The following is a 16,054-nucleotide window of genomic DNA, read 5'->3' as shown; positions in this document are numbered from 1 at the left end:
TCCCACACCCCCGTTATTCTGGCTGATGACGTTCCCTGTGCTCGGGAGCGGTTGTCAGGCTCAGCCGGTGCGTGATTTAGGCGGCTGCAGGCAGCCGGAGAAGAGCGGAGGTGGCAGCACATCCAGGGAATCGATATTAAAATCCACGTCTTTCACACTGATCTCCTTGTCCTCACCCCGTCACCTCCCCCGCTCTACCGCTATGCTCTGGTCCCCTGGCCCCACGTGCTTTCCAGTTTTCTCACTTAATGATCCCCTTGGGGGCAGATCCTGCTCCCAGTTAGGACAAGGGAGCTACTCTGGATTTATACATGCACGTGAGCGTAGAGATTGGGCTTCTGCCTCCTTTTCCTTCTTCAGGGCATGCACCAACATCCGCCCTGCTCCCACCCCCCAGCTGCTCCTCCCCACCCTCTCCCTGTGCCTCTTCAGCAGGCCCCACACCCTTGCTGCCCCAGGCCTTGGCTTGCCTTATTTAGGGCAGGTCCACACTACAGAATTACTCTGGCATAACTACGTCCTTCAGGGCTGTGAGAAATCTGCACCCTTGAGCCAGTCGGCATAGAGCATCTTCCTTACAGCCCTATAGCAGCACAGCCATGCCAATGCAGCGTTGTACGTGTACACCTGCCCCTACACTGCAAGCTCTTCGGTGCAAGGACCGCGCCGGATCTACGTTTGTAAAGCGCTGTGTAAAGTCACAGCACGACAGAAATGCCTCGTATCAGCTCGTTCCTCTGGTGCTGCTGTCTAGGATAGGAGTGACGCAAAGGCCTGGTGCCAGCTGGAGTAATTCATCTCGGCTACGTGCCGTAGCTGCTCCACAGCAATAGCGGAGCAGCTGCTGCGCCTGGCTGACCTGGCTGGTTTTGTGGGTTATACTTCAAATACGTGACAAAAACTAGAGACTGTCTCACTCACGTTAGCTTGCTGAACACATCGGTGACCAGCTGGTCCAAGACGGCGCTCAGGTGGAGGTGATCCTGAAGGATGATTCGCTCAGAGATCGTGTGGACCAGCCGGTCCCGAACGCCACTCTTCTGCAGAATGGTAGGACACAGATTCTGGGTGGTATCCAGCACGGCCTGCATAATAGCCTGAGCCATAAATCAAAGCAGAGGAGAGGCACTGAAGGAGGATCACTCGATAGGACACAGCTTGTTCAATGACCTAGGCACCTGCTATGTGCTTACCCCAGTGCACACAAACATTCCTCCACCTCCCAGTCCTTTAAAGCAAACGTGTCAAGAGCAGCCAGGGGGCCACATGGGCCGCTGAGTTCTGGATTGTGGGCTGTCCTGATTTTTAATATGGAGACCACATGTCCCCTCATGCAATGCCCCATCATGATTTGAATGGTCTCCCAGCAAGTCCAAGACAGAACAATGCATGCTGGACCCGTACCCTCTACCTTCCAGACTTCTGTATTACAGGTGACCTGCAAAGGAAACCAACAGAGCTTGTGCCCTTCTTTCTGATGGATGAGGGCAGCATGGAAGGTTTTTTTGTTTGTTTGAAATTCAGGTGTTGTCCCCCAACTAGGAGGTTTATGACATCACAGCTCCCAAGAAAGTGAAACCTGATTGGCTGGGAAGGGAACTAATGTCTGTTCCCTCTGTTTCAAACCCTTTGGGGTTTGTTGTTAAAAAAAACCCTGTGGATTTGATTGCACAGCAGCAGTTCCATTTGGGCCGGAACTAACACTTCCCTCAATGCCAAGGGCTCTGTCAAATGTACAGGGTGTCACAGCCCGGGCTGGAGCTCAGCCTGACCTGTGCCAACTGCAGCCTACCTCCCAGTCCAGGGGTCATGTGATGGGAGCATGTGCCGCACAGCCAGGCCTGCTGGGGAACACACTGGCAGCCAGAGTTTGCTCAGAGACTCTCTCCTGGCTGAGGGCCTGCGGAGAGCTGCAGCCAGCTTGGGTGAGTTTGTGTGTTTGTTAGTACACCAGCCCCCAGGGGGATGTTATTGGACACATGAGCCTAGGGGAGGTTCTTGGGGATCTCAAGCAAGAGACACGGAGGCAGCAGACAGGACTGATCCCCAGCTGGGTAAGCCCCTGCGACATAGCGCCTCTCAGTGCTTTTAGCTAGAGCTGAGCCCTGGGGCAGGAGGGGACAGGCACAGGCTCTACGCAGGGGTCGGCAACCTTTCCGAAGTGCTGCGCCGAGTCCTCAGTTACTCACTCTGATTGACGGTTTCGCGTGCAGTGATACATGTTAACGTTTGTAGAAGGTCTCTCTCTATAAGTCTATAATATAGAACTAAACTATTGTTGTATGCAAAGTAAATAAGGTTTTTAAAATGTTTAAGAAGCTTCATTTAAAATTAAATTCAAATGCAGAGCCCCCCTGTGACGAACGGGGACCATTCTTAATGTGGTCTTTGAATGCTGAGTGGGGAGTGCTGGCTGGGAAGGCAGGGGAGTGTGGCTAGGACGGTCTGCATTGTGGGATGGGAGACTGGCCGTGAGGGAGAATACCTGAGCATGTAACATGAGAACCCAGGAAGGGTTAGAGGCCAGGTGACACCTCTGCCCGGGAAACTGAACAAAGGCTGGGGAGAGAGGTCAGAGCTGGCTGGTAGAATGGCTGGGAAGCAGACGGGGCTCTGACCAGCCAAGGGGGCTGTGGGGCCCTGGGACCCCAAGATGCACCTAATTGTGGGGGGTCCTGTTGTCTGTGCCTGCAAGACCTGTCTTGGACTGTGTTCCTGTCGTCTAAATAAACCTTCTGCTTTACTGGCTGGCTGAGAGTCATGGTGAATCGCAGGAAGCCGGGGGTGCAGGGCCTTGCGTCCCCCCACACTCTGTGACACCCCCGGACCAGTGGCCAGGACCCGGGCAGTGTGAGTGCCACTGAAAATCAGCTCCCGTGCCGCCTTTGGCATGTGTGCCATAGGTTGCCTCCCCCTGCTCTACAGCATGACAGCCTTGCAGAAGGGAGCGCTGGCTGAGAGCCTGCCCTCTTCAGGCTAGCTCCAGAATTGCCCTTCTGGGCCAGGCTCTTCTCTCTGCTACACCAGTGAAAAGCCCAGGTAAATCCGCACGCCTGTGCAGAGGGCGGTGGGATGATTTCAGATTCACCCCCAGGAGTTCCTGGCACTAGCCCCAGAGCGCTGGCGAATGGAATCGGCTGCATAGCCGATGGGAGGCGCAGGAAGAACGATGCAGCAGAAAGACTGGGGGGAGCTAGAAAAGTAAAGGAAAAGCCTGGAGCTAAAAGCCTTCATCCCAAGGGGCCGTGGGCGACGGCTCCCATAAATGCACCATCAAGTGCTCCCGTCTTGGGCTCCCAGCCTCACTCTCGTCCGTGCAGCACTGAGCGCCCAGTCAGGGGCAGACCAATGGACTCTGCTGCCAGCCAGCCGGGCAGTGCCACCCACACCTGGCCTCACCCCCCTGACTGCACGGCTAATTCAGGGCGCCCCGGAGAAGGGAAGCAAGCAGCGCTCGGGCCCGGTCCCACTGACATGGAGGTGAATGACGGGTGCTCAGCACCCCTCTGCGTGGGCAAAAGGTGCGAGAAGGGGGTGAAGTGAGGGAGATTGCTCCTCCTGCCTAGCAGACACACCAGGAACCGCTTTACAAGCTTTACTCAGCCTGTTGAATCAGATCACGCCAAGGCAGGTGGCGTCGCCCAATGCGCCATCTCGTCGCTGATCGGCAAGAACCACAGCACCCCCTGCAGTCTGGCCGCCTACCTGGATCTCCCGGCTGCAGGCCTGTGAGGCTGCTTCAGTGAGGCATTCCAGCTTGTGCTGCAGCTGGCAGTTCTGGTATGGGGCGTTCCCCGTCTCGTATAGGAGCGGCAAAAGCTGCGGTGGGAGAGAGAGAAATCCCAGAGGTGAATGGATACAGACAGCCCCCGCTCCTCCCCGGAAAGCTTTCCCCAGCAGGGATTAAGCGGAGGTCCCTCTGAACCCGTAGCCCTTCACTGCAATGGTATTTGCCACTTCACGTAAGCAAGCCTTAGCCAGGGTCTCCCCCTCCCCCACGGCTCTGAGGATGCCTTCAATCCTGCCCTGCTGTGCCAGCCGTGGGCTTCCCACAGCTCTGCCAACACCCGTCGCTCCTGCCCCCCAGCCTCCTGCTGTGCCAGCCCTGGGCTTCCCACGGCTCTGCCAACACCCGTCGCTCCTGCCCCCCAGCCTCCTGCTGTGCCAGCCCATGGCTCTGCTTGTCTGCAGCCTGATGCCCCCCTGCAGGTTGTGGGGCTCCCTGGAGCACGGAGCACTACCCAAGGTCAAAGGCAATCTCCACTTGTCACCCCGAGCTGGGAGCTGAATCTGCCGCTCCAGACGTTCCCGCCTCTCTTGTGTCTTGAGCTCTCTCTTTAATCCCCGACTCTCCCTCTCGGCTCTTTGCTGATTGCTCTTTATTTCCTGGCTGCTGCCTTCTCCTCTTCCCCTGACAGATAGCGTGAGGACAGGCCACATTGCTCCCGGGATGCTGATCCCCTCCTTAGCCCTTCTGGCATCTTCACAGCGTTGACAGCATCATCTTGGATTAAGTCTCACGGGAGCCCTGCCCCCGGAAGCTAACAAGAATCCTCTTGTGTTTATCCCACTGCAGGGACGTCTGGGCACTGAGTACAGCCATTAATCCCTTGGGGTTTGAGAACCTGCCTGGGCAGTGCCAGCCCCCAGCAGAGGGGGTCCAGTGCCAGGAGAGGCAGAGAGAAAACAGTCACCGCCACTGAAACAGGTGGGAACCAACACAGGGGCCATTCCCTGCCCGGCTCCCTTCCGGTGTCTGCTGTAGGCAATGGAAGGTCTGACTCGCTGGGGGAACTGCGCCAGAGAGTTTCTTCTGCGGCTCCCAAGAGCTTGTTTCTCAGGTGGTACAAGGGGCTGACCGTAAAGCAGGCAGGAATCGGAGATGCTGCTGCATGGGCCCATCCAGGAGTGAGACCGGCTCCAAGGAACAAGGTCCCAATGACACCTCTGGGGCTCTTCCACAGGAGCTGCGCAGATCCCTGTGCTCACTCCGAGCGAGAGTGGAGGGTTTCCCTCTTAGGAACAATCCCCGTCAGTTCCCCTCAGGTGGGGCTGTCTCGGCAAAGTTCACATGCCAGCATATCAGCTAGGACCCCTCTCCCCTGCATTAAGGCGTGCAGCTGAAGGAGAGCGACATGCTCCAGCCCAGGAAACCAGCATGGGTAGCTCCCCGCTGCGGAGCCGGGGGCCCAGAGCAGCCACCCTGACAAACTCCTCTCGCGGGGGGCAGAGGCAAGGCACCGGCCATGGGAGTTTCCCAGTTGGGGTTTCAGTTAGTCTGATGGTTTCCTGGCCGGGGAGGGAGGTTTGTTTTACTACTGGCAAGATTCTTACAAGGATTTTCGCCTCCCCGTTGCTGAGATCAGCCTTCAAAGTTTGTCTGAGAATTTCCTTCGTTTTTTCAGTAGTTTCAACATTGGGGGGGGGGGGTTGTGGGGCACAGCCGCCTGCACTGTCCTTAGGCGCAGCCCCGGAGAGGCGATCCCTCCCTAGGGACGTGACAAGGTCTGCAGGAAGGGAGGCAGGCGGCCGGACAGCGACCGTGGGGAGCAGCACATACCAGGCATCCCCCGGCCCTTTCTGTGGCTCTCCTGAGGTGCAGATGAGGGGAGCCCCGTCCCTGCAGACCCCTCGGGCACACGGAAGCAGGCAGCCCCTGCATAGGGCACCAGGCTCCTGACAAGCCATCAGAAGCTTGCTGGGGCCTCCAGTCTGTCCTTGCCAATGAAGGGAGGCTGGTGGGGCCCCTCGTGAGAGTCAGGAGGCCAGTGCACCCCACGACCTCCCACAAGCCTCTCTGTGGCAGCCCCTCCCCCTGGGCCACCAGCCACCCAGTGAGCCCGGGAAGAACGCCAGCCTCCAAACAACCCCCTGTAGGCGTCTCGGGATCTGCCACTCCCCGTAAGTGTGGGGCTGCGCCAAAGAGCTATGGAGGCTTGCCCCCACCCATGTCACAGAGAGCACCTCATGAGCAGAACATGGATGGCAGGAGGGGCACAATGCCAGGATTCTGCTGCCCCCCATCTGTCCTCCCCCCGTCCCCAAACTCTCCCCCACCCCAGCCCACACAAAGAGGCCCCTTAGCAGACCCAGCGGAGGGGGTACTGAGATTGGCAGGGGCTTTCAGGGGCTCAAGAGCCATGAGGCTCCTCACGCCCATTAATACATGAATCCAATTAACTTGATTTGCTCCCCACTCTCAATGCCCAGGCTAAGATCTGGCAAAGAAAATTCTCCTCATCCTGGTTACGGGTAGCGAGCACGTTCATCTCCACGGGCTCATTTACCAGCAGCTTGTCTGACTGCCCCCAATCATCATTCACGCTGTCTTTGCTCTGCCCCCCGTCCCCGATCCATTCACATTTTCAACACCCCCGGGAAAAGCCCAATAAATGCTTCCCTTTAACCCTAATCCTTCCCTTTAACCCTTCCCTTTAACCCTAACCCAACCCTAACCCTAACCCTTCCCTTTAACCCTCCCCTTTAACCCTAACCCAACCCTAACCCTAACCCAACCCTAACTCTTCCCTTTAACCCTAAACCAACCCTAACCCTTCCCTTTAACCCTAACCCTCCCCTTTAATCCTAACCCAACCCTAACCCTTCCCTTTAACCCTAACCCTTCCCTTTAACCCTAACCCAACCCTTCCCTTTAACCCTAACCCTTCCCTTTAACCGTAACCCTTCCCTTTAAAAGCAAAGGAAAGTTTTGCTCTCCAGCAGCCACCCTATTTTAACCTGCTGTAAGCCAAGCTCATGTTACTAGTCACAAGCTTAATGGCTTTTTAAATCCGAGTTAATCTCTTGGCCCCGGGTGAGAACTCGGCTAGAGGAGTCACTTGCTGGTTCTGGGCTGGGGCCAAAGACGAGAAATTCTGTTTTGCGGGTGGCCATCGTCCACGTCTTGGCGTAGCTGGAAGAATGACTCAACCTCGGCCCCAGAGCTAACTTCCCAACTGTCCTTTGTCTGTGGCACTGGGGCCAAGGAGCCAGTTTGGGTTTGTAGTGGAAGCTCAGTCAAACCCTGACAATAGCGCGGCTGGGCCTGGCTGCAGCACGCGGCTAAGAGGCAGCCGGGCCGGGCCTGGGAAGCGGGAGGACAGCACACACAGAGCAGCAGGAACAGCCTGGAGACTCACGCTGATGGACAGGTTTGCTTCCCGAATGGCTTCTTCTGCACAGAGGACACTGGCTTCCACCTCTCGGCCCAGACGGGCACTCAGGGCGTCAACATGCTTCTGTAGGCTGGTGCACATCTCATTCACCATCTAGAGCACAGTACCCGTGTCAGTGTGCGGCTCGCGCCCGCCCGCAGGTCCCAAGGAAAGCCAGCCTTGGTGGCAGGGCACAGGGCTGGGCGGGAGCAGACCCAGACTGTCCCCAGCTCTGTGACTTTGGCAAGGCCAGTTAACCCCTCTGTGCCTCAGTTTCTCCATCGCGGCTGGGAGTGGTCCTTTGTTAGTGTGCGGTGCACGCCGAGAGCCTGAGCGGGACAGCCTATGAACCCTCCAACCGGGATCAGAGAAGCCGGAACCCCAGCACATGGGCACGAAGCGAGCTCAGAATCAGCGGCGGGACCCTTCCATCCCCCATGCTGTCCCTCCTCCGGTCTGGCTTCTCCAGGCTCTCCCCTGCTTCCTGCCTCACCCAGCCTCAGCCTGGCTCTCTTCCCGCCATCTTTCCCAACGGGCCGCTCTTCTCCTTCGCCGATCTTCCTCAGAGCCCCGTCTGCCTTCTTCCCCCACCCCTCCTTAGTGCCACCTCCCAGGCCCGCTTTCCCCGCACTACCCTGCAGCGATCCTCCTCCTCCCACCCCTGTCCCTGCCTCTCCCCTGGCCAGGCGAGCCCGCAGCGGGGAGTGTGCTCAGTACCGCCGCGAGGATGGGTGGCATGCAGGGACAGCATTCGCCCTGCCGTGCAAGAGGAACCCCTGACGAGCAGGGGCAGGGACTGCAAGAATATGTGCACAGAGCGTCTAAAGCACGCTGGAGCCCATGGGGAACCTTCCCACCACAGCCATGGGCTTCCAGCGGGCCCTGCGTGTGGACAGATGTCCAGTGCACAGACAGGTACTGGACTGGAGGCTCATTGCCTGGGCTGGCAAGGCCCGCACCCTCTGGCCGGCCCCTTACAGCGAAGCAGGCAGGTGTGACTGGCCCGACATCCTTCTGACCTGTTCCGAGGAGCTGGTGACGATTCCCTGCTGCAGCCGGAACGTTTGCTTAGGCAGCGTCCGCCGCATCTGATTCCTCGCCAGAAAAGACTGCATCTGCAGCAGGCAAGAGGCCCAGTTAGCGGGAAGAGTTGGAGGATGGGCTGGAAGGCCCAGTCCCCACCCCCTGCCAGCCCTAGAGATCTACCTTGTGGACAGCCTCCTCCGTCTTCTCCGGATTGCTCCGATAAGCCTGAGTCACGTCGCTCATTGGCAATGGCATGGAGCGCAGGGTGTAATTCCTGGGGGTGACACGGCTGGAGTTAGCATCCCTGGAACAACCTGGACTCAGCTGGGCTTCCCCCAGCTCCACAATGACAACGGAGCTGGGATGGGTCCGTCTGGCACCCGCCCCGACCATTCTGAGCCCACCGCGTCCCCACGACACCTTGCGCTACCCTCCCACCCACAGGGGACAGGGGTCATTGCTGCATTCATCCCCCAGTGGGCAGAGAGCCCTCAGCACCTTCGCAGACACCTACAGGTCACTTGGCAACCTTCAGCCTGAAGGGCCAATACTAGAGGCGGAGAGGTTTCCCTGCCAACCCAAAATGGCTCCGTTTGTGCCCCTTGCAGCTGCAGCCCCAAGCAGGGTGAACTTTGCCCCTGGAAAACAAACCGACTTGGTTCAAAAGTCTTGCAGAATTGCCTGGGTAAATAACAAGGACACGCTGCACTCCTATAGCACCTGGCCTTCTCCCTCCCGAGGGGCTTGCCCGTTGAACCGGCCTCGGCACCCACATGGCCACCCTCCCAACAAGGAGTTTAGCTTCTAGTCATCCCTGCAGGGAGAAAGTTATTGGCAGACTGGACTGGGAGGGGGACCGTTCAGTGATTTGCTAAAGGTCTCACAGGAAGCATGTGGGAGCGCCAGAAACTGAACCTGGCTCTCCTGAGTCCAGGAATAGCATCTTCACCGCGGAGTGTAATTCTTATCCCACCTCGCAGGACGAGATCTGAGGGGCAGCGCCACACCCGAGTTCACACAGCGGCGGAGCCAGGCACAACCCCCGAGTCTCCTCCGGCTGCGAGACCCGCTCTCTCCTAAATCCCCACGATGCTGCCAGCTTTCTGCTGCACGGACACAGTGCTCAGAAATGGAAAGTGAAGCAAAGCCAGGCTACGTCTGACTTTCCCCCATGTAAAAGAGCGACTGCGATTGGCTGCACCAGCTACGTTATGCTGTGAAGCCGTGAGACGGCATGTGTGGCATTCGGGTTATAGATGGTTTAGGGTCACAGAATTCTGATCCAAGCCTGGATCCAAAGTTCTCATCCACCTTCTGTCCCATCTCCAGTGTGTGCCATTCACTGTAATAGAGCAGTGGTTTTCAACTTAGGGGTCCGCAGACTACGTCTAACATTTCCAGAGGGGTCTGCACCTCCATTCCAAATTTTTTAGGGGGAAGTAAATGAATAAGGTTGAAACCCACTGTAACAGGCAGAGAAATCCAAAGGAGAAAGGTCAGATAACTTCAGATTCCCAGCACCTGTATGATCTCGCCTCCTCCCCGCTCTCCAATGCGTTATCACTTCCCTGCGCTGCACCACAACCAAAGTGCTCGGTGGGAGAAGAAATCCTTTCAAGGTCTAAGTGGGGCATTGTTTTTGTAAAGCTTTGGCGGCGCCTCACTGTCTTGCTGTGTGCGGGCAGCAGTATTGTTTGCAGGAAGGCTGGTCCAGTGGGTAGGGCACTAGCCGAGGCCCTGGGAGATGGAGGGTCCCTGCTCACCACAGACTTGGCAAGTCACTGAGCCCCCAGTTCCCCATCTGTGCAATGGGGATAATAGTGCCCTGGCCCACAGGGCTGCTGGGAGAGCTACTGATGAAACGCGCTGTGTCAGAGCCAGGCATTACTGACACCGTAAGCCATGGAGCACAAGACTGCAGGCCTCATCCGGTACAGCCCACATTCTCACAAGTGACTCGTGATTCTGGGTGCCCAGCTTGTGACACTGAAGGGCCCCACTTTTTAGGGCAGCGAATTAGACCCTTCTCATCTTGGGGAATCTAAAGATAGAGGCACCCCACCGTCACTAGCACCTCGGGGTTTGTCCGCACGAACACTTAGTTCACGGCAAGCTGGCAGGTAAATCCACCACGTGCTAGCCTGTCGCACACTAGCTGTCAGTGCAAACCACGCTGCCTCGCACGAACAGTGTCCTAGTGCACTTTAATCTACGCCCATTTCAAAGCGAGGCAGATCAAAGTGCACTACAGAGCATCTAATGCGCAGCAGCAGGTCCACACGGATACGTTTACACTACCCAAACCCCTTGGCTGCCAGTCTCAGAGTACAGCCCTACAGATTCATGCTTGCACTCTGGCGCTAAAAATAGCCATTTAGCCGTTTCAGCTGGGGCTGGAGCTCGGGCTCTCAGCAGATCATCCTGTCTGCCACGGGGGGGGGGGGGGGAGGGGGGGGGTTAAGCTTAGCTCATTAATGGTCAAGCAGCTCTCTGAGATCTGTGGCTGCAAGGTGGTAGAGAAGGGTGGGGCATAGCACACGGTTACACGGGCCCTTCCCAGGCCTGCCTTCTAGCTACAGCACCTTGCGCATCTCCATTTCCCCCTGCATCCAGCCAGCTGCCTGCCCACCCTCTCCCCACATGCAATTAACAAGGCTTCACTTCACCACAGCCAGCACCTCGCTCGCCAGAAGCAACACACTCGACACAGCCTGTCCCCACTGCCAACAGGCAGACCCTCATCCCAGGGCGACCCCACCTGCGCTCTGTCTCCTGGCATCTGACTTAGACCCTGCTGTGCTCTGTCAATATCACCTGTCTAGTTTCACAAGGTTAGGGGCTAGTGGGAATCCCTTCCGTGAACGATCCCAGGTCCCAACGCAGAACTCCCCACTAGCAATGAAACCTGCATGTCACTGAGGAGTTAAAGCACATGCTTTACAGCGCCCCTACCTTTCCAAAGCACGGGCAACATCAAGGAATCCATGGGCCGTGGTGTTGTTTCTGTCCCAAATTACTGTCCTGGGAAGAGAAGAAAGAGGGTGAACCCCAATGAACAATTCCCCCTCACAAGGCACGTGCTTTCAGCATATTAGAAGCACAGATTTGTCCGAGCCAGGAGGTTGCACTCCAGATACAAAGTTCTCCAACGTTCAGCAGGGGATTGGCTCAGCCCACTCCAGAGAGAGGGGCTCACTGCACAGATTAGGTCAGATCCTATAGCCCAGTGGCTCTCAACCTTTCCAGACCATATATCCTCTTCAGGAGGGTTGATTTGTCTTGTGTACCCTCAAGTTTCACCTCACTTAAAAACTCCTTGCTTACACAATCAGATATAAACATACAGAAGGGTCACGGCACAGTAGTACTGACAAATCGCTGACTTTCTCCTTGTTACCATAGAACTATAAATACAAATACTGTACTTACAGTTCAGTGTATAGTACACAGAACAGTATAAACAAGCCATTGTATGAAATTGTAGTTTGTACTGACTTCGCTAGTGCTTTTTATGTAGCCAGTTGTCAAACTAGGCAAATATCTAGATGAGTTGCTGTACCCTCTGGACGACCTTTGCATAACCCCAGGGGTACACATACCCCTGGTTGAGAACCACTGCTCTAGTGTAATGAGCAGCCCCTTCCTGAGATGCTAAATCCAGGCCAGGATTTAAGGAGATCCTGTATGGCCCGTAGGCTGTTAGTCTGGGAGCTAGAGAACTCCAGGGGCTGGCAGAGTCAATGAAGAATTCTCCTTATACAGAGCACAAGCCTGTCTCTTCTCCAGCACGAGGGACACTAAAGACCTGAACTGCCCCCAAGTTTTGGGGGGCTGGGAGCAGGGTTTTGGCTGGGGTTTAGAATGGTGTTATTGGGCTGGCTGAACCATCCAGCCCATCTCTTTGGCAAATCTCTCTGGGGACTTATCCGGCCCCTCCCTGCAGTATCCCAGTGCCCCCAAAATGAAAAGCGGGGTGATTCTGGGAAATGGAGCAGCCCAACACATTCAGGGACTTTGCAGGCTGCAGGGCACTGAGCGGGGTCTCAGTGAAATCTCTTTGCTCCACAGCGCGTGGCTGCCGTGTCCATTTCCAGCGAGAACCACTACCGGTTGCCCGCAGAGGCTGTAAAAGGACAGTGCACACAGGGAGCAAGGGATGCTGCAGCGAAACCACCACCGCTGCCCTGCCAGGCAGGAGAGTGCGAAGTGGGGAGGGGCAACATGCATCTTCTCTGTCGTGCCAGCAGCACAGCGCGAGCTCACCAAGGGCTTGGAGAGCCAGGCAGCTGCTGCAGCTGGCCGTACAGCACGTCCCCAAGAGGCGACCCCACTGGGCTCTGGTGTGATCACTCACCACACTGGAGGGGCCTGCCCTGCGGCAGACTCTGCGGCGATTCCCGCTGCTCAGCCACAAGCAGTAGGCAGAGGACTGTATCACAGGCCGGATAAGCCGCACTGCACAAGGGCTGAAGCCAAACTCAGGTTGCAGCCATTTGAAAGCTCTGACCCTTCAGCTGGCATGTGCCCCTGGCCTGGGGTCGTTAGCTTCACCAACCTCCCACTGCAGAGAAGAGAGCCCAAATCGCACAAGAGCAGCATCCCCAATTCGTGGGATGCATCAGGAGTCTTGTGAGCTTTGGTTTCTTTCTTAAAGCCCCCAGTTCCTGGAGTCATGGGATTACATCGAGAATCTCGCCTTGCATTAAAAATACATTTTTTTTAAAGTCTCTAGCATTGGTGGTTGTGGAGAAAAGCATGAAAATGTGGCCTGCATGCCACCTACAAGCCCAGACTCCAGAAGCCAAAGAAACCAAACCCATGAGTTCAAAAATCTCATGATTTTAAAGCCAATCTCGTGATTCTGGGGCCCTGACCCCTGATTTTGGCAGGTCTTTGGCAATACTGCAGTGGGTAAGCTCCAGGCAGCAGAGGGTTAAAGAACAGGGCTGAGAGACTGGGATTTTTCACTGCCTTGAGCAAAATGGAAACAGAAAAACTGCAATCAGCGAGCACCCACACAGAGCCTGAAGTGACAGGTGTGAATTAAACCCCACGGCGTTCTCGTGCTGCCAGTTTGCGAATGGACGAGCCCAACTGTGGGCTGGCTACAGCCTCCCAATGCAGATTTCCGAGCGCGGGGGCGAACATCTCGGGATGAAGAGGGATCTTTTCCCTGTAACCCCCCCCAGGCACCGCAGAGGAGTTTCCTTCTCAGGAAGGATCTGAACAGATGGAGCTGTGACTTTCCCTTCCCTCGCCAACGGTGCAGATTCAGCCAGGAGAGGTTTTGTCAGCCGTTCTTGGGGCTGGGCTAACCCGAGGCCGGCAGACATGGCCATGCCGGCCATGAGACAGGTCCTGCCAAAGTGACGTAGAACTAGGGTGACCAGATGTCCCGATTTTATAGGGACAGTCCCGATTTTTGGGTCTTTTTCTTATATAGGCTCCTATTACCCCTCACCCCGTCCCGATTTTTCACATTTGCTGTCTGGTCACCCTACGTAGAACGCTGCACATGAGCTCAGAGAGACCCGCCAGGCCCATGTTTGCCTTGTTTTGATGTGCAAACTTCACCTTGCAACAGCAGGAAGAGGTGACCCTGCTCCCCGGGGGAGATAACTCTGCTGCCGAACGCCAGGTGGTTAATCCCAGAATCCTCTGGAGGGGAAATGGCTCTCCACGGGCCACCTAGCCCCTCCCACCACCTGCCTGCAGGCCCTATCGTCTCCCAGCTCCACCCCTCTGAGGCTGAGATATACAGCTCAGGACACCGCTGCTATTGCTTCGGCCAAGGACGTCTGTCAGCCAGTGCCGGGCGAGGGCGGCAGAGGCCCGGGAGGCGCAGCTAGTGAGCTGCATGCCGGAGAACTGGAGAGCCAGAACTGGGCACCCAGAACTATTGGCGGCTAGCTAGGGATCAGCAGTCCCAGCCTCGCGCCGTGGCTAGCGACGCCGGTTATTAAGCTGCCTCGTTCCCACGTTGCTCTGCGGGGCCTGGGGAACGTGACCAGCCAGAGAGGTTTGCAATTCTCTCTCCTCAGAGAAGAAATGCAGCAATGAATGCAATGAGATAACGGGTCCTGCGCCGGATCGAGGAGGCTCCCCATCTCTGCCCCACTGCTGGGTGAAGGCACTTCCTCCCCTCCCAGCGCCACTGGACAGGAGATTTGGAGCCCTGGGGCCCTGCAGCGAGAGCCAGTGACCCACAGGCACCAAAGCAGCGGGGAGAAGGCAGCAAAGCTGGAGGTCAGCGCCTTGCCAGCCTGCTCCCCTCTGTCACGCAGCATGGAGGGGAGCCAAAGTTGGTAGCCACCCTCCCGTGAGAGTGACTGTAGTGGGGCGGGTGCCCCACTCCCGCAGAACAGGGGTTGAAAGCAGCCCTGGAGAGGGCTGTGGCTGGAAAACAGAGTTAAAAGCAGCCAAGCTAGGCTGATTGGGGAAGCAGCCACAGCTGTGGCCAGCTCAATTAGGGCCCAGCTGGCCCTGATAAGAGGGCTGTGGGCCAGAAGCTGGGGGAGTCTCTCTCCAGTCCTGGAGGGAGAAGGGCCTGGCTGCCTGAGAGGAAGGTACCTGAACTGGAGCAAGGCTGGGGAGCTCCAGCCTGGTAAACCCCCAGGCTGCAGGCCTTGGTGAAGGCCTACAAAGGTACTGGGGCTGCAGAAGGGCAGCCCAGGGATAGGCAAAGGCAGCTGGTCCAACCCCCTTGCTGATGATGAGTGGCCTTTACAGACTGCAGTCGGCCCCAGTGAGCAGGGGCTAGATGACGACTGGCAGTAGCCACTGAGGCAAGGTGGGTGAGAGGGTTGGGGGTTCCCCTGGGAGGGGAGACCCAGAGCGGGGGTATTGCGGAGGGCAGAACCCCAGGGTAAGGGGCACCAGGGTCCGGGAGCCAGCAGCAAGTGAGACATCGGCCTGCAGAGGCTGGAATCGAGCTAGTTCCCAGGACAACCAGCAGGAGGCGCCGCGCCGGTGAGTCTCGCTTCGCTACAGTGACATTGCACCTGGGCGGGCATGGCCAGCTGGGCTGGGAGGGGAAAAGGGCACTCGCTCTCCACAGTACGGTCCCTTAACACCGCTCAGGGCTTCCCTCACTGCAGAGGAGGCTTGGGGCCAGCCACAGTAGAGCACTGCACTGCCAGTGCTGGACAGGGACAAGGACAGCGCCTGGCTGATGGGGAGCCCATGGGCTCTGCACTGCCATTTCCATAGATCTTTGACTTACACCAAGAGTCTAGCCACGTCCCTCCCTGCATCTCCAGGGGCGTCACATTGACCATTTTGCTCTCCCAGCTGCCCAGCTGTTCCTCACCTGTACCAGGGGAGTCTATGACCCGCAGTGCCTAACGGGGAGGCAGGGCATGCCCCAGCAATGCCCGAGCTTCCTTCCTGCAGCTGCAAGCCCAGGATACGCAGCCCTGGTTTTCCCTTCCTGGAGCCGTTGCTGCAGCTTGCAGCGAAGCTGAGGGTGCCGAGCACTGCCAGGCAATGGAGTCATCAGCCCTGACAGGCCCTTGCCTGGACACTGAATTGCAGAGTAACAGACGGCTGATCTGCCATACAGCTGGCATGGAGGCTTAGCCATTATATAATCCAGGCATTTCCTTTACCCGGGCCTTCATTCCTGTGGAGTACGTCGCCAACAATCAGCTGGTATTGAATGAGCATGTACAAACGGTCCCTCTAAACGGGCATAGACTAGGGGGCTCAGTGCACCCTCTTTACACCAGCTGATGATTACACACATGTCAGCCTACCTCAGGGCAGCATTCATAGGTGCTTCCTGCGCAATTGGCTCAGACCCACCCCCCAGGATTTATGTGCACACAGCAGACGTCGTGCAGCTGCAGAAGCAGCTGTTCGCAGTAGGAGAGAGA

The 16,054-nt window shown here is 57.1% G+C and overlaps 1 protein-coding gene across 1 annotated transcript in view; it reads right to left on the bottom strand.

Annotated features, from left to right (window-relative positions):
- Nucleotides 1-16,054, bottom strand: part of LOC113406969 (capping protein, Arp2/3 and myosin-I linker protein 2-like) — a 105,478-nt gene that overhangs the window by 32,745 nt on the left and 56,679 nt on the right. The window contains 6 exon segments of the mRNA XM_026653895.1: nt 922-1,097; nt 3,706-3,819; nt 7,140-7,268; nt 8,174-8,269; nt 8,361-8,454; nt 11,133-11,201. Coding sequence (XP_026509680.1) covers nt 922-1,097; nt 3,706-3,819; nt 7,140-7,268; nt 8,174-8,269; nt 8,361-8,454; nt 11,133-11,201 — 678 coding nt within the window.

The sequence above is a fragment of the Terrapene carolina genome, unplaced genomic scaffold (genome assembly GCF_002925995.2).
Source record: "Terrapene carolina triunguis isolate 2854851 unplaced genomic scaffold, T_m_triunguis-2.0 Scaffold168, whole genome shotgun sequence".
Classification (NCBI taxonomy): Eukaryota; Metazoa; Chordata; order Testudines; family Emydidae; genus Terrapene; species Terrapene triunguis.
This window is presented reverse-complemented; position numbering and strand designations above follow the sequence as displayed.